The sequence below is a fragment of the Lepisma saccharinum genome, chromosome 19 (assembly GCF_977018435.1).
Source record: "Lepisma saccharinum chromosome 19, izLepSacc3.1, whole genome shotgun sequence".
NCBI classification, from domain to species: Eukaryota; Metazoa; Arthropoda; class Insecta; order Zygentoma; family Lepismatidae; genus Lepisma; species Lepisma saccharinum.
Window position 1 is genome coordinate 4,965,279 of NC_139247.1, and position 25,413 is coordinate 4,990,691.

The 25,413-nt window shown below is 35.3% G+C and overlaps 1 protein-coding gene across 1 annotated transcript in view; it reads left to right on the plus strand.

Annotated features, from left to right (window-relative positions):
• LOC146002793 (uncharacterized) overlaps positions 1–16,737 on the plus strand; it is a 157,616-nt gene extending 140,879 nt beyond the window's left edge. Inside the window, exon 4 of the mRNA XM_083140735.1 lies at positions 13,978–16,737. Within this exon, the coding sequence (XP_082996861.1) occupies positions 13,978–14,027 (50 nt within the window). The 3' untranslated portion in view covers positions 14,028–16,737. The remainder of the gene's footprint in view (positions 1–13,977) is intronic.
• The last annotated feature ends 8,676 nt before the right edge of the window (positions 16,738–25,413 follow it).

Below are 25,413 nucleotides of genomic sequence, written 5' to 3' on the forward strand. Positions count from 1 at the left end.
AAGACAAATTTGAGTTGGTTACAGAAATCTGGTATGAGTTCATTGCAAATGCACAATGTACTATACAATGCACTATATACCTGGAGCGTATATAACCATTGATGAGCAGTTCTTCCCTTCTAAATGCCGCTGCAGATTTACACAGTTCATGGCATCCAAAGCAGATAAGTATGGGCAAAATATTGGATGGCAGTAGACAAAGAATCAAAGTATATAGTAAACTCTTTCCCGTACCTAGGAAAAGATGATACTAGGCCAAATAATGAGCGCCTTGGTGATTTTGTTGTAAAGAGGTTGATGGAACCTTATTTGAAGAAGGGAAGAAATGTAATCTGCAACAACTTCTTCACCTCCTTGTCTTTCTCTGAAACTTTGAAAGCAAATACCACAAGTCTTATTGGTACCATGAAGAGAGCTCGTAGGGAAATACCAGTTTGTGTAAAGAATGCAAGAGATAATTTATACAGTACAGGGGCGCTGAAGAAGAATGATACGTCTTTGACAATCTATCAGGGAAAGACCAACAAAAATGTTCTCATTCTCAGCACTATGCATCCTGACGTTCAAATTGACACAGGTAAAAAAAAAGAAAAGAAAAGAAACTGGACACAGTAATATTTTATAGTAACTCCAAATATGTAGTTGGTGTGGTGGATCAGATGGCCCTCAAATACTCCGTGAAAGCACCATCCAGACGCTGGCCAGTTCACACGTTCTATAACTTATTGGATTTGGCAGTGCATGGGTTGTGTACAATGCATTGAATGAGAAGAAATTGAATCGAAGAGACTCTCTTCTACAACTAGGAGAGGAGCTTGCTGAGAAATATGCAGCAACGAGGATGGCAAACTTCCGCAACACTATCCCTGATGAGATTCCAGAGAGACAAGAAAAGTGCACATGGTGTCAAGTAAAGAAAAGCTGCACAGGAAACAAATCGTTTGTGAAGTGTCACGCTTGTAAGAAAATCATTTGCAAAAAGTGCACAGCCAAAAAAACTATTATTCATTATGTGACATCACCCTGTAAAACTACACAATACTCTATTTTGTCCTTCATATTTCATATGAAAGTACTTTGTGTGTGATAAATTTCAAATAAAACATGTAATATACATAAGAGATTATTTTTGTATGCCGCTATTTCCATCCCTCAATTGATAATCACGAAATGGGAGTAGTGGGTCTTAAGTGACCAACCACGGTTCTAGGTAAATCTGGATTTTTTTCAGGGGGTGGGTGGGGGTTGACTGCTGAAAAGTGAAATTATTTGTGTTTGTTACTAACTTTTATTGATGAAAAGTCAAGCAATTATAGCACTCCAAGTTCAAACCCAAAGAAGTTGGAAAATAAAGAAATAGCAGTTGGGTCAAAAGTAACCCAGCTGCGGTTCTAGTGTTAACAAACAATACAAATTCATATTCATAAAATCCAGGCCTTTTATTATGAAATTTCAATGTTTTGATATCTTGATAGGGAAATTTTACTTTTGATTCTGTGGGTTCATTGACCGTGGAATCACCCAGAAGCATATGGGGAACTGGCATTGCTAATATACTTGCAGGTTCTCATCAACATTCAAGTAATTGTTAGGGCCTCCCCCATGGCGCAGTGGTAGCGTCATTGCCTTGTAATCAAGGGGTCCCGGGTTCGATACCCGGTGGAGGCACAAGTGGTTCGGATCCCACTTTAAAACTGTAGGTCCAGTCCCGATTAGCCTTACTGTGCACAAAGTGGACTTAAAACAGCAACTCAAGTAATTGTTGTTGAAAATGTTCTTTAATTTCCATTCTTTTCCCAAGCAGTTTGGTTCCTTTTAAAGAAAACTTATTGTAAAATTTATGGTCATAAAAGTACATTTTATGTTTTCATTAGATTTTTTTGAATGCATTGTAATTTTACATGAGATTTTAAATTGAATTGGTTGAAACAACTTTTTTGTTTATGAATTGTCCATTGACTTATCTCATAGTTCTTTCAAATATTAATATGTGTTGTGCCTGTAGGTCATGGAAATGTTATAAATTCAGGGTTTTGTTTGTTCGTTGATATTCTGTTGTTGAGACAAACATTGGCAGCTCGATCTTTAGCCTTAGGGCCTGGTTGGGACATGTATATCAATGCTCTATCACTGTCCTCAGGCCTCCAGGAGCCTTGTGAGGCTGAAGGCGAGGCTGAGTTGAAGTTTGGAGGCTGAGGCCGACTGAGGCTGGATGCTGGGATGGAGTGCAGAGGCTGAGGCTGAGGCCATGTGAGGCTGAAGGTCGACCTTGAGCTTGGAGGCTGAGGCGTTTGAGGTCAGAGGCTGAGGTCGTGTGAGGCCGAGACCAAGTTGGAGGTCAGAGGCTGAGGCTGAGGCTGTGTGAGGCTGGAGGCTGAGATGGAGAGGGTGGTGAGAGGCTATAATAAGTAAGGTTGAAATGGAGAAAACATCTACTTGTACTCTTGAATACTTGGAAAGTTTGCTTTGAAAACTGGAATTATACTTGAATTTCATCCTAGTCCTAGAGTGGCCACCCTGACACATAACAATCTGTTTCATGTTATCCACAGTCAAACCCCGCCTTTTGTCTGAGGATCATCTTGTATGCTGAAAATGATCTTTCAACAAAAACATGATCAATGATGCAAATTTAAATGCTGGAACGTTACTTCGCAAGGGGTGAATGCCACAAAGCACAGAACTGACGCGAAAGTGAGCAAGACTACATGGATCAGAAGTTTGTACTTTGGACTGTGCAGGCAACAGTGGCGAGAGACATTTTGCTTTGTTTAGAGCTTGGAAAAATCATCATGCACTTGGAGGGAGGGAAATTGACAAAGTATGTTTCAAACACGTTAGGCAATGAATTTTTCGGTGCCAAACAGAGCAAATATCTCTGAGACATAAAAATCCTGAAAAATCTTTAAAAATATATATAGACCTAAGAAAAAGGTTTGAGTTAGGAGCATTATCCTAAAATAGATTCTAACAAGCAAAATAGGTTATTTTAGGCTCTATAAAACTTCATCAGTTGTTGCATTTTTTTAATGAAACACTGGTGTAACTTCTTATTTCTTATTTACCTGCAAAGGAAAAAAAAAATAGGTTAACAACCTAAAATCGGAGGTGTAGTGATGATACGATGAAATTGATGAAGAGCTATTCGCAAAGAACACCCAGGCTGGGATTTGAACCCAGGACCCCTGGTGTGGTAGCACGATGTGCTAACCACTCTGACCATATGGATAAGAAAGAAGCTCTTAGCAGTTGTACTTTCTAGGTAATAGGTTCCGTTATTTTTATCATGATACTCATTTGATATATCTTGACAGTAGTGCTATCATCAGTGATTGGTTATACTAGTTTTTGAGAATGATAAGTTTCTTGTATATAAGTGGCCTAACAATTCGAATTTGATATGTGAGTATTTCAATTAAGACTATACCCAATGATATTTGGATGCTGTGTTTACAACTATACAGCATTGATTGATTCATTCATTCATTTGGTGTTTTAAGTCCACTTTTTGCAAAGAAAGGCTGATCGGAACTGAACCTACAGTTTAAAGTGGGATCCGAACCATGTGCCTCCACCAGGTATCGAACCTGGGATCCCTAGATTACAAGGTGAAAATGCTACCACTGCGTCATCGGGGACCCGCAACTATACAGAATTATAATTTTGTACGATTGTATGTTTATGTATCAACATATTTATAGTAGGAATAGTTATTTCATTATTTTTGAGATGAATATGAAGTCAGTATTTTGAATGAAAGTGTTGTTAAGTGTTTAGTGTCTTCTTCTATGTTGATTTATCCAACCTTCTGTCTGATCTGTGGCTCACTCTCCATGTTATTGCATTTACCATGGGTAACAAACTTTTCTCATAATTTTTTTATACGTTAGGTTTACTGGATGCCTAATTCCTCATCATGTATTATGCAGACTATTAAACAAAATTCTAAACCAGAATTCAAGTAAATTATTTTAAGAATTTAAAGACTGGTTTATGTACTGATCATTCTCCTTTGCGTGTGTGAGAGGGGGAAGTAAGATTCTAAGATTCTACAGGTTTTGTTAAAGTCTTCAAATTATGTGAAAAACATTTAAATTATTTAAGGAAGAAAAAATATATGCCTGATAAAATTTATAGTATTTATCAACAATCCACATAAAACTCACACATCATTAGATTACACACAGCAAGGCAAGAGACTTTGAAGTGCATTGTTCAAGCATGAAGCTCAGAGTACACAGATAACCTGTCAGCCTACACAAGAAGCCAAAGCCTGTTGTAAAGGAATCAAAAAATAGGAATTGAATCTTTCCCCTGCAAACAAGTGCTCTCAGGAGAAGAATCAAATTGTTTTGGAGGCATACATGTGTCGCATCATCACGGAAAATTAAGTCAAGACCAAGATGCAGTATAAATATGGTGCTTGATAACAGGTACAGCTTAGGCTGTGGACTGGGATTCACCAACTCTGGATTCTGATGTTTCATTGGTGCATTTCATACTTTTACAGAGAAACCAGTCCTACAACATGGTTTTCTCTGGCAATGTCTATTGTTTTCTGATCCAGTACCCAATGCACTTGCCTTTCCTTTTTGTATCTCAGAATAAAACTGTGTTCTCCCTCTATGATGTTGTAATTTACATTTTTGAGTTAATGTAAAGAAAATCCAGCTTGCATTCTAGGCAATGCCTGTTTAAAATCCATTTAGAAGTGTAAAAATATACTTTAAAAGGTCTTGTACATGTGTGGTTTGCATTGAAGACATTGGATTATTTTTATTTTCTTTTTGATTTTTAGGAACTTCAGTCAGAATGAAGACTTGAGAAATGAACAGGGACTTGACAACAAAGTTAATCTGAAAAGTATTTTGTCCAATTACATTTTGTGTTCAAGTGATGTGGAGAACTTGACACCAGAATCCCACTCTCTGTATCAAGCAATAAGGAATTCCACCAGCGACCCTCTTAGATGTAGCTTGTGTGATAGAACTTTCACCACTAAAAAGGCATGCAAAAGACACATCAAAAGACACATCATGATTCACACAGATGAGAAACCTTTTTTTCGTGTACCAAATGCAATACAAAATTCAGATACAAGTTTGGTCTGACAAATGACACGTTAACTCATTAGAATATCAAACCATATCCATGCTCTGTGTGTGGAAAATCATTCATGACAAAGAGTTTGTGTGATATGCACCAATGGAGGCACACTGGTGTGAAGAAATACAACTGCCCCGTATGCTTGAAGTCATTTGTTAACCACCATACATTGGAACATCATGCACCGTGCTTTACGCAAAAGCCTTACATATGCAGCATGTGTGGCAAAACATGTAAGGGCAAAAGTGTACTGAGGTCACATCTTATTACACACTCAAGTGACAATCCATTTCACTGTGGTGTGTGCCAAAAGGTATTCAGAACAAAAACATATCTGCAGAATCACATGAGCTATCACACGAAAGAGAAGCCTTATTTGTGTTCACTTTGTGATAAATCATTCTTCCTATTTTATGACAGAAAACGACACATGGATCGAGTTCATTTTAAAAAAGAAGGTACATACAAATGCACTGAATGGAACAAATTATTCTTAGAAAATTGTGAGCTCAACAAGAATAAAAGAAATGTGCATGTTCAAACAAGAGATTACGTATGCGATATACAGGGTGGTGCACAAAATGATACCCCATTTGTTTTTAGTGTAAAAACTTTAGTAAGCAACATTTTTCAAAAAAACATACATTGCAGTGAACATAGCAATGTGGAAAAATGTTTCAATGCAAAACATGCTCAATATGACCACAATGCACTGCACAATTGTAGTCAAACGAAGTTAGGTTATTGATCACCCTCCGACACATGTCTTCTGTAATTTCAGAGAAAACTTGCATAATTAATGTTCAATCCATGAGATTTTCTGGATGTTTTGGAAAAATCCTTTCCTTCAGGAATCCCCACAGGAAATAGTCACAGGGATTAAGGTCTGGACTATTGGGAGGCCAATACTGACCACCATTAAAGCGTTCTGGAAACCTGTTTGAAATGACGCGGAAGTTGAAGATCTCGTGCAAGAAATCCAAGACCACAATGGCAGTATGCGGTCTTGCACCATCCTGCATAAACCATTGTGTGTTAAATGGCAAATCCTTCACAAGGAGCTGAGGAATAAATTGATTACGAAGCATGTCCAGGTAACGCTCACTGTTAACATTTTCATCGAAAGAGAATGGTCCAATGAGTCCATGCGTTGAAATAGCGGCCCACACTGTAATCCTGGGAGAATGGCTTTCCTTTTGATGGAGCACTTGCAGATTGTCGGTAGCTCAAAATCGCATATTTTGTCTATTCACCACTCCGTCCAAGTGAAAGTGAGCCTCATCCGAAAACCACGTATTGTTGATAACATCCATATGTCTCTCAACCCATTCAGCGAATACCAGTCTCCGCTGAATCTTTTCTGGTGTCAGTTTCTGCACAACTGTTATTTTATAGGGGTCCAGGTGAAGATCACTTTTGAGAATTCTTTGCAGAGAGCATCTCGATATACCCAGTTGGGTAGCTGCTTTTCTACAGGACTTACTGGGGCTTCTTTGCATAGCAACCCGTACACTTTCGATGTTTTCCGGCGTACGGACACTATTCACTTGCGGCCGTTTCGGTTCCAAGTCAAGGGACATTAGTCCCTTGAACCCGCAGTTGTTCATGGAGTTTGTGAATTGTTCTCTTGCTTGGAGCCCAACGTGTGTTGAATTTGGCACGGAAATGTCTCTGTGCACCAACAATGCTTTTGGTTTCCGCGAACAACAACACTATTGCTGCACGATGTTCTGGCGTGAGCCTTCCCTTGTCAGCCATGCCGCTACACTGGACTGCTAGCGCCACAGTGAAGATTCAGTGAACTACAGCCTCTGGCAGTAAATCTCCATGGATTAAGGTTTCCTAGGAAAAAAATATTTTAAAATTAATACATAAATATTAATTTCATTCAAAAAGTAAATGGGGTATCATTTCGTGCGCCACCCTGTATGTGCTGCAGCATTTAAAAATTCTAAATATTTAGAGAGTCATCAACTTAATGTGCACAGTGCAGTTATTACTTGCAGAAATGTTTGTGGGAATAATTTAGCAGTAAGAGATTGCTTTACGAACATTTAAAAGTACATTCTGCTTCACGGGAAAGATATTGCTGTGAGATTTTTGGAGCAAGCTTTTCAGTCAAAAAAGTTCGTTGCACAGCATGAGAAAACAAACCAGGAGCGAACTTTAATGAAACTTTTATTTGCACATAAAAGTTCCATACAGAAGCTACTTTTCGATGTAATCACCTCATTTATTTAAACATTTGTCGAGGTGTGTCACAAGTTTGTCTATGCCTGCTGCGGAGAAGTCATGTCCAACATCCGATAACCATTGACGGGTTGCAGATTGCACCTCATCATCCGAATGATATCGTCGCTTTGCAAGTCCTTCATTCATGGGTCCGAAACCATGGAAATCACAAGGTGCAAGATTTGGGCTATAAGGGGCATGATCCCACACTTCCCACCGAAACTTGTGCAGAAGATCGGACGTTAGGCTTGCCACATGCAGTCTCGCATTGTCATGCAGGAGCACAATGCCTTTCGATAGCTTGACGCGATATTGCATTTTCACCATACACTTCGTGCACCTGCTGATAAATTTCTGTGCAGTTTCACCCTCTTGCCACAGATACATGTCTGCAGTGTTGCCAACTCGTTACAGGAAAATATCCCTGCACCAAAATTTTTGAGGGGGATGTGCAACTAATTTTTTGACTGGCCCACGTATATGCAGATCAGGTTTAACAGCTTTCATCAGTTTGTTCAAAATATTCTCTCCTAACCTGCATATAGCAAGAGTGGAGCTTTTTCCCAGACTTCAATTAAAGTTTATGTCAATAGGTTTTGTTGTTTGACATTTTCCCTTTAGTTGTTGTAGGGGCTGCATAACAAGTTTTAACCTTTGTGTCAGGAGTCTCAAAATGATCCTGTTGATGTTCGGTAGTTTGCCACAATTGGAAACTCTCCAATCTTCACAAATGAAATAACTTCAATGTAAGATTGTGTTCAAGTGAAATAACCCTTTTAGCTTTCCCAGCTCTGAGTAATGAGATTCTGTTTGGGTAATAGCCCCGTCAGCTAATGCCACTCAGGGCCTCCTCGATGTCGCAGTGGTATCGCCGTCACCTTGTAATCAAGGGGTCCCGGATTCGATACCCGGTGGAGGTACATAGTGGTTCGGATCCCACTTTAAAACTGTAGGTCCAGTCCCAATTAGCCTTACTGTGCATAAAGTGGACTTTAAAAAAAAAAAACACCAAATCAACAAGCTAATGCCACTCTCATATTCAGGTATTGAATGATGATGATATTAGCTCTTGAAAGCTTAGAATCATATGCAGAAGTGACCTTGCTAATATGCTAAGAAAATGTCAAAAGCATTCAATTGATTTGCCTTTGAGGATTTTCTTTACTTTCTATTAATTTACCAAAAAGTCCTTGAGGAAAATATATTATTTTTCTATTATACATAATCATAACAAAGTAAGTAAGTGTGTTGTAGGTGTCCAAGAAATGTAATATTCCAGTTAAAAATATTCCTTTTTATATTTTGTGTTTATTTCTGTATTTGTTGTACACAGTGAATTACCTGAATTTTGCACTAAGAAATGATGTATGAAATAAAAAAAATGCATCTGTTTCAAGATCAGGTTCTAATTTTGATAATCGGATTTTTTTTTTAAATTTTGCATTTGATTTTATATCACATTGGTTAAAGCAATATAAATTATTTTGAACAGTTTAGTTTGTTTTTTTATAAACTATTTCTTTCATAAATCTGTAATGCGCATTATAAAAGTTATATTTTTTATGGTGGACCTAATAACGTATTTGTAATTTAATTAACTTTTGTATTTATGATATGTGTGACTTTGATGAAAACAAATTATTTTATGGTTGATATTGCAAATATGTCTTCTTCTTGGTTTGAAATTATAACTATTTTAATCCATAAGAGCTAAATATCAGTGAAAACGATTAAAAACTTAAGCCCTGTGTACATTACAAATAATTCTTTACAAACATGTCAAGTTAAAGAAAAATGTAACAAAGTTACAAGGTCATAATTGTGTCTTCATTGATTTCCTTTACTTTACTTCACATCTTGCACCACTTTTTGCTTATTTGCGAAGATGGAGATGAGTGATGATATGATGAAATTGATGAATAAGCACTTGAAAACATCCATGCCCAGGCTGGGATTCGGACCCAGGACACCTGGCATCGTATCGCGATTTCCTAACCTTTCCGCCACGGGGGCCGGTACTTGTTATCTTGAAGATAGATATTTAAACTAGGGATGGCCTTTTCGAAAAAAATGTTTTTCGATTTTCGACAAAAAAAAAATTTCAGTTTTCGACAAAAAAAAATTTCAATTTTCGAAAATGAAATTTATCGATTTTTCGTTTTTCAGTTTAAAAAAATCGTTTTTCGAAAAAAATAATAGTTTTAATGAAACAAAAGTACCATTAACTCGTACGTATCATAAATGTCAAACTTTCTTTTTTTTCCCTTGACTCGGCCAGGTTATGCTGATGCTCATAGATATTTATATTTCCACATAGAGTTAAAATATTTAAAAGCATTCATGTTAGACTTAAAATATTTAAAAGCATTCATGTTACAACATGCCAGCACATAAGTTTCCACTATATTTTTCACAGTAATACAGGATGACTCAAAATTCAGTTCACCCAAACATGCTACGTGTGCCGGTTTTGAGGAGTACCCCATGTCCTTAACCATTTCACACACAGAAAAATCGCATGGCATCCCTAATCTATCGGTGATCACGAAATATTACTATCAGTGAACTCTTTCCGCATTCTGTCATTTGTTCCATCTGTCAACTGACTTATGCACAACTATGTACTTCTAGAATTTGGACTTTACGCTCAGTTATACCTTCATACATTGAAATGTATCACATTTCAGCTACTGCTGAATAACCTTCTGATAAAGTATTGTGGTAAAAAGTATTCTTCATAATATTCATGAGAAACCCCTTTATTGTGCCCTACGTATTTAGATTTTCCCAAGAGGTACGGTGTTAGCTTTCTGGCTATAAGTTATCCTGAAGTAGATGAACAACACCTCAAAAGATAATTTCTTTTGTAATTACTTCCGGGTCGAATCCTGATTCCACGACTGTAATGGAAGGTTCAGGGGAAAAGAACAGATAACTTAATTTTCTGTCGCAAAGTAGTGGTGTCATTACCTACCATGTGGATCTTGTTCTTGATGTTACAAGCTTTCTTTCATTTCACACAAATTGGACACTTTCATTCATCAAAGCATCCAATGCATAACACAACATTATTTGAAAAAGCTCCAAAATCCACAGGCATCCACCTATACAACAAGTTACCAGATCACATAAAAACTATTGAACCAGTAGCCAAATTCAAAAAGAAATTAAGAAATCATCTGTTGTACCATTGCTTTTACTCAGTGAGTGAATTTTTGAACGTCTAATCCATCAACTCACTTGTGGATTGATGGATTGGAGGTTCTTGGATTTATCCACAAGAGTCCTGGATCCAATCTCACATGTTGTACCTGTTATATTACATGAGTGCAATTTTAGTATCATTTTATAATGTTATTAGTCTTACCTTTATATTATCACTCAATATTTAATGTTTTAATCCATTACAGAATAGTATATTATATTGTAACTTTAACATGTCTTACTGGTGTTACTTTTATGTACAGACAGTATAGCTAATATGAGTACACACCTCCAAGCATAAAACTGTAATAGGCTAAGGTATCATTTCATTGTATATTACGAGGGTCACTATTTATATTTTGAGCCTAACAATGAAAAAACAGGAATTTGGCATTGTTTTTCGAAGTATTCTCCTTTATGGTCAATACACTTTTGCATTCGTTCGAACCATTTGTCAAAGCAGTTTTTCCAATCTTCTTGAGACACCTCCATAATATGGTTTTTGAACGCATCAACGGCGTCTTCCGCCGACAAAAATCGTTGTCCACGCAATTTATTCTTGACATTCGGGAACAAGAAGAAGTCATTGGGTGCCAAATCAGGACTGTACGGCGGATGACCCATCAATTCGATTTTTTGACTGTTCATAAAGTCGGTTGTTAGACAAGATGTGTGACAGCTGGCATTGTCTTGATGAAGAATGATCAGACAGCGTTTGTTTGTTTGCCGTATTTGACCGAAGACCTCTGGCAAACAAATTGTTGTGTACCATTCAAAGTTGACCGTTCTACGTTCCTCTAAAGGCACAGTTGCCACATGACCGGTTTTCCAGAAAAAACAGACGACCATTTGTTTTGATGTGCTTCAAGCGCGAACAACTTTTGTTGGATTGGGTTCATCTTGAAACACCCATACAGTCGACTGCTGTATACGTTCCTGCTCATATGCATATATCCATGATTCGTCACCTGTTACAATCTTATATACGTCTTTTGAAGCACCACGATTGTATTTATTGAGCATTTGTTTGCACCAATTGACGCGAGCGTCTTTTTGAGTTTTTGTCAAATTGTGTGGGATCCAACGAGAACATACCTTTCTCACAGCTAAATGATCATGTAATATTTTATATATGCTGGTGGAACTAATGTCTATGGTTGCCTCAATCTCACAGTATGTCACATGACGATCTTTCAGTATTAGGTTTTGCACAGCATCAATGTTTTCTTGAACAACAACTGATTTTGGACGACCTTCGCGAATCTCGTCGGTGAGCGAATGGCGGCCACGATTAAATTTGTTATACCAGCGTTTCACAGTGGCAAAGGATGGGGCTTCATCGCTAAATGTGGAAGTAAGTTGATCGATGCACTCTTGTCTTGATAATCCACGTCAAAAATCGTAAAAAATCATCGCACGAAAATGTTCACGAGTTAATTCCATTTTATTGTTGTCGCGCAATCTCCAAGGCAACATAAACAACACAAATGAAGCTATTGACAAAAGATTTGAAGTACGTTATGGTCAATAATGCCACACGATTCCGTGCAAACGTCAAATCGCGCCTAACTTCAATCAGTGTTGCCAAGGCTCAAAATATAAATAGTGACCCTCGTACATTATTATATTTCATTGTATTAGTATATTGTAATGTTTGACTTACATGTCCAATATCCAGCATGAAAATGCAAATGTGATTCATGGATGAAATAAATCTATGTATCTATGTTTTTTTTTTATTGTCATTTACATTTTCAGTAACTTTTTGGTATTAAAATGTCATTTTGTGGAGTTTGACAAATGTTGACTTAGTTTTTTTCCCATCATGCTTCAGTTTAGAAGTAATAGAAGAATGGAAGTAACACTGTTAGAACGTGATGAAAGAAAGCTACATTCTATAGGTTTTGTCAAAGATATCAAATGTGAAAAACATGTAGATTGGTTTAAAAAAAAAAATATTGTCACTAACATCTTATAGATCATAGTATTTATAAAAAAAAACCCTTGACACCCATACACAAAAAAATTACAGGCATTGATAATGCACATACACTGGCAACACTGGCATTAAGCAAGCAAGGTAGGAAACCTTGAGGTGCATTGTGCAGGCATGAAGCTAAAGTGCAGAGACCTTTCAACTTCCATAAGCCTTTGTAAGGGAACGGAAAATGAAAATTAGAGCTTCTCAATAATAATAATAATAATAATTCCTTTATTTAGCAGGCAAGGTTCAGATATAGGCTGCTCTACCACGTAACCCTTGTCATGAGCTACATAAGAAACGAAGGGCTCAGGTGTAAAACATGGTAAGTGAGATTTTGGTAATTTCTGAGTTCATTAAGAAAAAAATGTTATCAGAACCAATACTGTAGATAAATAGTTTTTGTGTTGTGTTTACCAATTTCACAACGCTTCACTGAGTCCAATGCAAATTGTATGACATGGCAATTTCACTCGAAAATTGAAGGATGGCACATTTTACTTTGTAACTCAAAAATGGCCAAAATGTCACTTACCATGTTTTACACTCAAGCCCTTCAAATATAAGTGTATATAATATAATATGATAATATATGAATACAGCTGGAAAGCTTGATTACACTAAAGAGGAATAAAGAATTTCACATTACCTACAACTACGAATATACTCATTACAGTAATATTAGTCATAAAATAATAAAAGTGAAAGAACGAAAAATATTAAAATATACAAATGCAAGAGGAAAAAACTATAAATGTGAATGTTAACATAAAGTTGCCTTTAAGTAAATAATAACAATAATAATTTGAAGATAGTAATAAAATTCCAATAGTTACAGTTTTGTTACAGTGTTTTGTCGTTTGTTGAGTGCCAGTTTACTTCTAGTATGTGCTACTGTTCTGCTGCTGTTTCTGTAGAAGCATTTCTTTCAATTTAATTTTGAAACTATTATTGATGCAAACTAGTGTTCTTGAGAGAACAGGCAGGTTGTCTTGGGAACACACTGTGGATATTGGTCACATTGTCAGAGAAAATTAATTAGAGATCAAGTTATGGTATAAATATGGTATTTGAAGAGAATCCAAGCTTAGACTGGAATTGGCCTGGTGTCGATTCTGATGTTTCACTGGTGGGTTCCATTCTTTTACAGGGAAGTGAGCCCCACGTCGCTGTTTTCTGAGGCTTTTTATAGGTTTACTGACCTAATACATTTGGCTGTGATTTTTGTATCAGAGTATAAAACTGTGTTCCCCACTATGATATTGTGCTTTGCTATGCTACACAGTATGGTATACACTTTTGAATTAATGTAAAAGAAAATTCAGCATGCATTCTTGACAATCCTAGTTTAAAATACATTTAGATATGTAAAAATATACATTAAAAAAATTCTTGTACATATTTGGTTTGCATTGGAGACATGTGGTTATTTTTCTTTTCTCTTTGATTTTTAGGAATGAAGACTTCAGAAATGAAGATGGACTTGACAACAAAGTTGATTTGAAAAGTCTTCTCTCCAACTACATCTCCTTTTCAAATGATGTCAAGAACTTGTCACCGGAATCCCACTCTCTGTATCATGCAGTAACCAAATCTACAAGCAACCCTCTCAGATGCAGCTTGTGTGATAGAACTTTCAGCAGTAAATCAACATGCAGAAGACACATGATGATTCACACAGATGAAAAGCCATTTTCGTGTACCATATGCAAGACTAAATTCAGATACAAGTTTGGTCTGGAAAGTCACTTGTTAACTCATTTAAATATCAAACCATATTCGTGTTCTTTGTGTGGTAAATCATTCAAGACAAAGAATTTGTGTGATGATCACCAATGGAGGCACACTGGTGTGAAAAAATACAATTGCCCAGTGTGCCTGAAGTCATTTGTTAATCATGATACATTGAAACATCATCCACCATGCTTTACACACAAGTCCTGCATCTGCAGTATTTGTGGCAAATCATGCAAGGGCAAAGATGCCCTGAAATCACATGTTAATACACACTCAGGTGACAAGCCATTTCACTGCAATGTGTGCCAAAAGGTATTTAGAATAAAATCAACTCTGCAAATCCACATGCGTTGTCACACGAAAGAGAAGCCTTATTCATGTTCACTTTGCGATAAATGGTTCTCCCAACATTGTGACAGAAAACGACACATGGATCGAGTTCATTTGAAAAAAGAAGGTACATACAAATGCACTGAGTGTAACAAATCATTCTTAGAAAGGTTTAAGCTCAACAGGCATAAAAAAGATGTACATGTTCAAACAAGAGATTATGAATGCAATATATGTGCTGCAGCATTTAAAAATTCTAAATATTTAGAGTGTCATCAACTTAATGTGCACAGTGCAGTTATTACTTGCTGTAATGTTTGTGGGAAAAAATGTAGCAGTAAGAGATTGCTTTCCAAACATTTAAAGGTACATTCTGATTCACGGAAAAGATATTGCTGTGATACTTGTGGAGCAAGCTTTTTAAACAAAGGCTATTTGCCTATTCATATGAACACGCACACTTGCAATGTACTGTACCCTTGTAATATTTGTGGAAGAAAATTTACAAGGAAGTTTGTGTTGCAACAACATGAGAAGACACATACTGAAAAAACATATTTGTATAAATGTGTATGTGGAAAGTCATTTCATAGAGAGTCTTACCTAAAATTTCACATGAAAAGTCACACAGGTGAACAACGTTGCGTGTGTATAGAATGTGGAGAAACATTTTGTAATAAGACCTATCTGGGGATGCATAAAAAGATTCACACTAAAGAAAGACCATTTGCATGCAACTCATGTAATAGAACATTCAATCGTAGATCCTCTCTTCAAAGTCACGTAAAAATTTGCAGACATGCACACCAAATTATTGAAAAGCCTTTTGAATGTGAAGCATGTGGTATGAAGTTTCCTATTAAATCTTATCTGAGAAGTCATACACAACGTGTTCACATCAAGAGTAGGTCATAATAAAACATATTTTAGTAGGTGTGGACTCAGACAATATATGAAGATGTGCAAAGGGCTTCAAGGAAACATCTGTCATAGATATATGCAGAGTACAACTTGCATATCAGATTTTAAGAACCTTTGCTAACATGCATACAGCAAAAGTAATTTCATTTCTCACATATATCCAGCTTCTTGACTGGAGCTCAATGTAAGCCTATGGAAAATGTGAATGTATTTTGTGTGTCATTTTTCCTGTTATGATTAACTCGATTTTAGCACAAAAAGGTTTGATCTTCGTGTTGTGGTTGTATAGATGTGGCCATTGATGTTTAGTGTCTATCTGAATGTTCCATTTGGAAACAATGCACTCTTCATGTGTGAAAATGTTGCACATTACGGTGAACAACATTAAAATAATATAATAATATAATTCTTGAAGCTCTCCTAGCTCTGAGTAATGAAAGATTCTGTTGGGATAATAGCCAAGTCAGGACCTGGTATTCTTACAAGATTCCCAGAGCTAATGCCACTCTCATTTTCAGGGTTGAATGAGCTCTTGAAAGCTCAGAAACATGCGATTGCTTACCAGAGAAAATCTCATCAGTAAAGAAGTGGTTTGCCGTTGAGGATTTTCTGCTTTCTATTCTTTTACTGAATGATTAGGTCATCTTTGAGGAAAATATATATCTGGAGTTTAGTAGTATTTTATATAATTTGAAATATATGTTATTTATTTTTTAAATATAAAATTACAAAAATTTAAGTAACTGTAAGTAGTTCTTAATGCTGTTCTAAGTATTGTAGTTATAAATATTCCTTCTTATGTTGTGTTTACTTTTATATTGATTGTAGAAGGCGAATTACCTTAAATTTGCACTATGAAATGCTGTATGAAATACACTTGTGTCAATGTTCAGGTTCTAATTTTGATCCTTAGACTACTTTTTATTTTTATTTTTAATGTTGCATGTGATTTTACATTGCATTGGATGAAACAAGTTTTTGTGTTGAAGAGTTAGTCAAAGTTATTGAATTATCTCTCAATGAAGTTATGCTATGTAGTAAATATTGTGTGATCCATGTAAGAATTTACCTTACATTTTGTTCCTTGGGTGTGTCACTGGATAGTAATGAAGTGGTTGATTTCAACTGGAAAATTAGTTGAACATCTTTGTTGAATTAGAAACTATTTCTTATGCATACATTGAAAGCAGAAATAAATAGATAATAAAAGATGCTTAAATACCTTCTCCCATCGTATTTATTGTAATAAAACAAATACACCAGGTGAATCTAACTTCTTCACAAACTAATAATTTTGAAATGGATATTAAAGTCTGGAAACTATCCATATAATTTTAATAATATGTGTGAATAGGTGACATTTGGAATGTGTGGTGCCCAAAAAAGAGCGTTCATCAAAATTTTCAATATTAATAGTCTAGTGATACCTCATTGATATGTATCTTAATTTCATACAACTTTTGTAGGAAAAGTTTTTTGTTTTACAATTTTTGAATGTGCACTTGGAACCTCGATGAAAGTTTAAAAGTTAAATTGAAAAAATGTTTGCTGGTTGATAATTTTAAAAAAAGGTAGTGATTGCTGCTACAACTGTTTCAAGCATTGCCATTGGCTGGTAGCTTTTTGGGGTAGTAATAAACTATGGTGGTTAGGTTAGGCTTTGGTTCTCTTAGAGGAAGATGAAGAAAAATGGTTGTAGCAGCAATACCGACCTTTAAAAAATTGTACTATTTAAAAAAGCAAGGTTGGGCTAACAATCATTTGCAGTTGATCAGCTTCCTAGGTACTATCTCTGCAATTTGCTAACAGGAGGAAAACAGGGACAGAACAATTTTCAAAGTTTTTGAAAAATGTAATTTTTATTTGTAAAATATCGAACAAATTATTATTTTCTCTAAGAATGGTCTTTTGAGGTACTTACGTTCAAGTGCCTAGCATACATGTCAAGGTTTTTATAGAATGGATGTTTCGGAATAGGTGCTAATGTTGATTTTCTGATATTGCTTAAAACATTTAATTGTGACAACCTAGCAATTTTCAACTTTGTGTGATTGTTTGCACATAGCAGTTTATTCTGGGTGCCATAAGAGTTTGCAGAAAATGTATTCTTGTTCATCTGAAATTCTCTTTTTTCTACTGTTTCTTTTCATTGTGCTGTTAGGAAGTGAAATGTCAAAATTTTATTTCCTGTGAAAACCTAGGGACCCCACTTCTCAAAATAACTTCCATCTCCACAACAAATACTACATGTTTTCATACACATCTGCACATTTAAAATGTCTCTGCTTTAAAATTAAACTTCTTAAACAAGGTTCCCAACATTCAAGTATGTCAGACAATCATAAGTAATAGAGGAGCCAGGAATGAAACATCAACAATACTTTAGAGATGTTATGTGAATACAGTAAGTACTCTGTCCTCTTCTTAAGTAACTTACAACTGGGGCATTACTGATTCTCGCTGTCTGCTAGATTCATATGCATCAAACTTTTGAGCAGACTGAATAAAATTTTAAAAAATAAATAAATTAAAGGATATTTATTCTTAAAGCACGACAAAGATCTTAGTTGTCTGCTTTAATCTATATTGAATTTGCATATGTTATACTGCTTGCATTTCCAGCTGGTGGCTGGGAGAGAATGAATCAAGGATCAGTTGAATTCTCTAGAACTGACATTAGGCATTTTCATGTCACAAGGCACCAAAAGTTCCTGGGAGGAGGAAACATATGGGCATCAGATACACAGAATGTTACCAAACGTACTGTAAAATGGGAGAGAGCTAATCAGCGCAGTTACTGGAATAAGGTTGTACAATATTACACAAAGCACAGGAAATTAGTCTACAAAACACCCAAACACTTTACAAAGAAGTTAATAGAAACATCTGAGAAAAACATGTTCACTGGGCAACATTGTAATGGGAGAGTGATGTTACCCCAACAGCTTTTACTTCACAACTGCGTTTCTTGACACTTAACAAAGCACACAACCCCGAAGACGATTGGTTGACAGATAGAGCTAAGTAAGTCAGTTGCCAGTTAGGCACGCAACCAGTAGTACCAGTAAATATCTGTTTATATAGTGTTTTAAATTTGGCAACAGAATTCATTCAATTAAATTATGTGCTGTCGTTATAAAAATATTATGTTTGAAATTTTCCTCATATTCACATCTATTAGACAATTTTAAGTAGTGCAATAGTTAACCACACACGAAAAATATATGATTATTATTTACTATATTTAAAGTGTTCGAATAAGGTAACTTAGGTTGTTATATCTATTGTCTACCTTTAAATTATTTATCAATCTTCATGTAGAGTGCTGGTAGAATTATTTTAGTACAACAATCATGACTTTGTTCAACACAGTGACATTTTGTATCTGTTAGTTTGTTTCATGTTAATGTATTTTGTTCTTTGGAATGAAATGACTCCAGAGTTATTAGTGATGTATTTATTACATGATTTATACATTACTTATATTCTACTTTTTTTACATATATTTTACACATCAAGTAAATTTTTTTTTAAAGAATTAACGCTCAACCCTGAATGGCATTTATCATCATCATCATAATTGAGGACATTTATTATGATTATTAATTCCAAAGTAAAAGAAACAAGCAAAATTAACAACTGAAATATAAGAAATCTGCTACATAATTTCATTGAAGTGTTTTTAATAATTAACATTCATGTGTAAGCACTTTTGTTTGAAATAAATCTTTCCATTGAAAACGCTGGCTGATGTTTTAGTACAAGATATTGTTAGAAATAATTGTAGGACATATTTTTCAAAAGAGAGAAAATCAAATCATTAAAGCGTATATCCTATTACCAACTATAACTGATTAACCTTTATCCGAGAGAGCCTTGAGCACATGGCGAGAATATGGATGGAACTTCTCAACTGTTCTCTTTTCATACTTGCCATGTTTTACAATTTCTTTCCCCTCAACACTTCTCTCCTCACATATTATTATTTTTTCCCAAGAATCATCAGTGTGTTTTCATTGCTAATTTTGCGGTTGTAGGAATGCACCACTGTTACATTTTTTCATTCACTTTTGTTTATTGTTGTAACCACAGGGGCATGTCATGTACTAATTGTTTTACAAAAAAAAAATAATCATGTTGTTGTTGTTAAACTTTAATAATTGGGAGGTACAATGTATAAATTCAAATTACCATCTCTATGACAATTAATTACTTGAGCTACAATTTTTTCCTCTTTCCTCACATCTAGTATAAAAAGCATGCACTTGAAATGTTCCTGTCTTGAGAAGTTTTACAGGCATGCTAAAGGGCAAAGGGTAGTGTATCCGGTAGGATGCCAATTAGATATTCCATGCTTATTTGAGCACACCTCAGTAACACACATATTAAAATTTTAAAGCAAAGCATAATGAACCAGAATTTTTAGGAAAAAATGGACACTTTGGGTCCATAGAATTGATACGAGGTTGATTTAAGTTTTTTTATACAAAAAGTATAATATTTCAATAAACAGTACTACTAAACAACACACTTGAATACTGAAATATATTCCCAGAAATAGATTAAATAATAATAATATTGGTAAAGATAATGATGATTATAATAGTGCAATATATAATTAAAATGCATTTTGAAAATATGCACAATATATATTTTACTCCAGGAAAACAAGGACTTCCTATCAAATCACTTTAAATATGACGACTTTTAATAAGACATTACAAAATATTTATTCATTAGTTTTGATGTCTTTCCTTCTCCTTCCTCCTTTAAATGTATTTTTGTTGTGAATGTGAGTTCCTTGAATGTATTTTCCTGGTGGAGTTCTCCAGTTTATCGCTTTTTTTATTTCTCTCGCTACTTCCTTCAAAACTGACACTCTAGTTTCAGAGTGCATAGAGTAGAAGGAAAAGCAAGTACAAATACGTCACTCTTTTCACGCCAACTGAAATTATTTTCAAAAATTTACCTTGAATTCGGTGACAATTTTCACATTTTTAAAATAGTTTGCTGCAGAACCGTGGCATATCACCACTAATTTTCTTAACACAATCTTCGGAGATATTATCAATATTTATGGAATGTACAGTCTTGGACACTTCTGCGTTGTAACGACCCTATTGAAAAAGCACTCGAGCAAGCCATCCATGTCTGACCACCAAGCACCTTGTGACTAGACAACCCAAACAACATTGTAATTCTGCGGCTTGTATACCAGTCACGGGTATACATTTCTGTAAATTGAGCAGTGATGCCAATGAGAAATACGAGATGAAGATTGTCGGAAGTAATGTTTCGTGTTCTCGACATGGAATAATACTCGGTCCGAGTTACGTTCCTTTATTTAATGTTGTTTGGTAACAAACCTGACGGACTGGGTTTATATTTTCACTCCTTGCATTACACTAAGTTCTATATTTAACAGTTATATTAATGCTTTGAACGAAAATAATACCTAGAACAACATCCAACACACGTTCACACCACTCTTGTCACACACATGCACGTGAGAACGCACAAACAAAGCTAAGTTTTAACTTCCAAGTGAATGTCCAAATGACAGTAAACGGAGAAGCATGATGTGCGAAACATGTGATATTTCAAAGAAAGAATGAGTCTATTTTTGACATACGTGGTTTCTATTAATAGAGAATGAGACAATTATCAGAAATTAAAATGCATTTGCTTTTTCATGTGCAAATTGGCAAAGAAGAGACATTTAAACCCACGATTGGTAAAGAAAGTCTTCATGAATTAAGTAATGATAATGGTATAAGATTGATTACTTTTGCAACCTCAAAGAATTTAATTGTGAAAAGTACCACTTTTAAACATAAAGATATCCATAAATATACCTGGTCTTCTCCAGATGGTAAAACTCATAATCAGATAGATCATATTCTCATTGATAAGAGAAGGCATACTAGTATAATTGACGTTCGTACACATAGAGGTGCTGACTGTGCCAGTGACCATTATTTAGTAATTGCTAAATTAAGAGAAAGACTCTCAGTGATAAATCATAAGCAACAAAATCTAAAAGTTCTAAAATTTGATACAGGAAAGTTTACTGATGAAAGAATTAAGAAAGATTACCAAATTAAACTGTCAAATAGATTTGATGTTTTGCAGGATTTAAATGATGATGAAAATATAAATGAAACAGATGTAAATAAGAATTGGGAGCACATACGTAATGCAATAGAATCAGCAGCTAAAGAAAGTATAGGATACCATAAACCGAGAAAAAGTAAGCCATGGTTTGATAATGAATGCCATAATCTAATAGAAATAAGAAATCAGGCTAGACTTAGGTGGTTAAATAACTCTGATGATACAAATCTAAACAATTATAATAGAATAAAGCGAGAAGTTAACCGCACGTTTAGAAGTAAAAAAAGAGATTACTTGAAAACCAAAATTAACGAAATTGAAACAAACAGCAAAAATAAAAATATCAGAGATTTATATAAAGGTGTAAAGGAGTTTAGAAAGGGGTGGCAACCTAAAGTAAACTTGATAAAAGATAAAGACGGTGATTTTCTAGCTGACCCAAGTGATATTCTAAATAGATGGAAGAACTACTTTAATGACCTTTTAAATGTCCATGTAGGAGATAAATCAGAAGTAAATGAAGTACACACAGCAGAACCTTTAGTTCCAGAACCTAACTTGACTGAAGTTAAAGATGCTATTAAAAGGCTAAAGAATAACAAAGCACCTGGCATTGATTTAATACCAGCTGAGTTAATTAAATATGGTGGAAATTCATTAATATGTCAAATTCATAAATTAATTTGTTTAATATGGAATAAAGGAGAAATCCCTCAACAGTGGAAAGAATCCATAATTGTTCCTGTGTTTAAAAAAGGTGATAAAATGAAATGCAATAATTACCGTGGAATTTCTCTACTCTCAACAACATATAAAATATTATCTAACATTCTTTTAACAAGACTAACCCCATATGCTAATGAAATTATAGGTGATTATCAATGTGGATTTAAACGTAACAGATCAACTACAGATCAAATTTTTCACATCAGACAGACACTTGAAAAAAAGTGGGAATATAATCAAAATGTCCATCAGCTATACATTGATTTCAAAAAAGCATATGATTCGGTCAAAAGAGATAAACTATATAATATATTAGTCGAGTTTGGAATACCTAAGAAGCTTGTTAGTATGATAAAAGTATGCACCAGTGAAACAGAAAGTAAAATTCGTGTGGGTATTAATATGTCTGACAAATTTACAATTCATGATGGGTTAAAACAAGGAGATGCATTATCTCCATTGCTCTTTAATTTTGCCTTAGAATATGCTGTTAGGAAGGTAAAAGAAACTAAAGAAGGGCTAAAATTAAATGGTGTGACTCAGTTGTTAGCATATGCAGATGATGTAGACTTACTGGGGGATGATGTGAATACAATTAAGAACAATGCTAAAATATTTTTCAAAACTGCTAAAGAGATAGGTTTGGAAGTTAACAAAGAGAAAACTAAATATATGCTTACAGGCCGAAACCAAGTGTTAGGTAATAATCAAAATCTAATTATTGATAACAACTCATTTGAACCAGTTTCCAAATTCAAATACTTAGGAGTAATATTAACAAATGAAAATTATATTAAAGAGGAAATAAAAAGTAGGCTTAATTCAGGAAATGCATGTTACTTCTCTCTTCATAAACTTTTGTCTTCTCGTTTAATATCTAAGAAACTAAAAGTTAAAATATACAAAACAGTAATTTTGCCTGTAGTATTATATGGATGTGAAACTTGGTCCCTTACATTGAAAGAGGAACATAAATTGAGAGTATTTGAAAATAAGATCCTTAGGAAAATCTTTGGACCTAAAAGGGATGAGGAGACAGGTGAGTGGAGAAGGTTACATAATTTAGAACTACATAATTTGTATTCATGTCCAGATATTATTAGAATAATTAAATCAAGAAGACTTAGGTGGGCAGGCCATGTGGCACGAATGGGAGAGGAAAGAGGAGTTTACAGGATTCTTGTTGGGAAACCTGATGGTAAGAGACCTGTAGGAAGGCCAAGACGAAGATGGAGGGACAACGTTGAGATGGACCTAAGGGAAATCAGTAGGGATGGAAAAGAGTATATAGATCTTGCTCAAGATAGGGACAGATGGAAGGCCTGTGTTGCTGCAGCCATGAACCTTCGGGTTTAAGAAGGCTAGAGAGTTAGTTAGTTAGTTAGTGAGGAAGGAAACAGACTGACTGGAAAAAATAAAATGTAGTGCTATTGATAGTGTGTTGGTTAGCGTGCAGAACTTTCATCAGCGAGGCCTGGGTTCTATCCCCACCATGGGCAAGCTTTTTTTATTATTCGCTTGCAGTGAACAAATTTATTATATTGTTTTCTAGGCATCTTAACGAAAGGATACACATCAAATTTAATATTTTAATCTGTCCTTTCATTCTTCTAATAGGTTCTATATCACAAGGGATATAGAGATTCTCTATCTTGACGAAGGATATTTTCTCAATAGTTCCGTAGCTACGATTCTCCAGTCCCTTCCACCCACTTGTCTTATTTATTTACTTCATTCATATCAACTCACGAAATACCATGAATCTAACGAAAACACACAGATATAGTTAGAACAAGAAACACACCTCGCATCAAAGGTTCCAGGTTTGAGTTCTGGATTTATTGCGAGGGTGGATTATTCCTGTGTGTCTGTTTTTCATCTTCGTCTAAAAAACATTCCTCACTATTCCCGTGATTAACTTAGAGAGAGACCAAAGCTACTCAAATAACAAAAGTACAGAAAACGCAAGACACACCTGGCTACGCATGTTACACTTTGGGAATTAGCAATCTGAAAATAAACTTTCGTTTTGGTGGACTACTTTCAAAATCGTTTCGTGTTGTCTCGTTTGGAGCATTGGCTAGTGTGTCGGACTTGCGTGCGGACAACCTGGGTTCGAGCCCAGCAGAAGGTAACTTTTTTTTTTGTCAAATTTCATCCAACCTTATTTATAAAACTCAGATTTCTTTAAAACCTTTTGAATTACATGCCACTTCGTATTTTGGCAATCTGAAAGCAGCAAAGATGAAAAGTAATACGATTTTTTTATTATTCCCAGAAAATGACAATGAAACCATTAATAACGGTTTTTGCAATGTGATACTGATATCATATATTAAAATACTAAAAATGGAGAATTTCGTTTAAACCAACTTATAAATAATCATATCCTGATGTAAGATGCACGATCAGAAAGCCTGAATGTTGCATTCAAAACTGCAGAGGATTAAGCCCTGCGACAGATTAACTTTGCAGCAAATTTTCGCATACATAGACCCAAACGTGCACGCAGAATATAGTTCCGCTGCAATACTGCAGATTTTCTCACTGTCTGTGATATGAACAGCTCGGTGGTAAGGGCGAGACTGGCACGGGGATGCTGAGTGCTGTTCTCGAGTGGATTGATACATAAAACCTGCTGCAAACTTAACCTGTCGCGGGGCTTAACTAACTATCTAACTCTCTAGGCTTTTTAAACCCGAAGGTTCATGGCTGCAGCAACACAGGCTTTCCATCTGTCCCTATCCTGAGCAATATATATATATATATATATATATACTCTTTTCCATCCCTACAAATTTCCTTTAGGTCCAACTGAACGTAGTCCCTCCATCTTCGTCTTGGCCTTCCTAGAGGTCTCTTACCATCAGGTGTCCCAACAAGAATCCTGTAAACTCCTCATTCCTCCCATTTGTGCCACATAGCCTGCCCACCTAAGTCTTCTTTATTTCATTATTCTAATATTTAATAATATCTGGACATGAATACAAATTATGTAACCTTCTCCACTCACCTGTCTCCTCATCCCTTTTAGGTCCAAAGATTTTCCTAAGGATCTTATT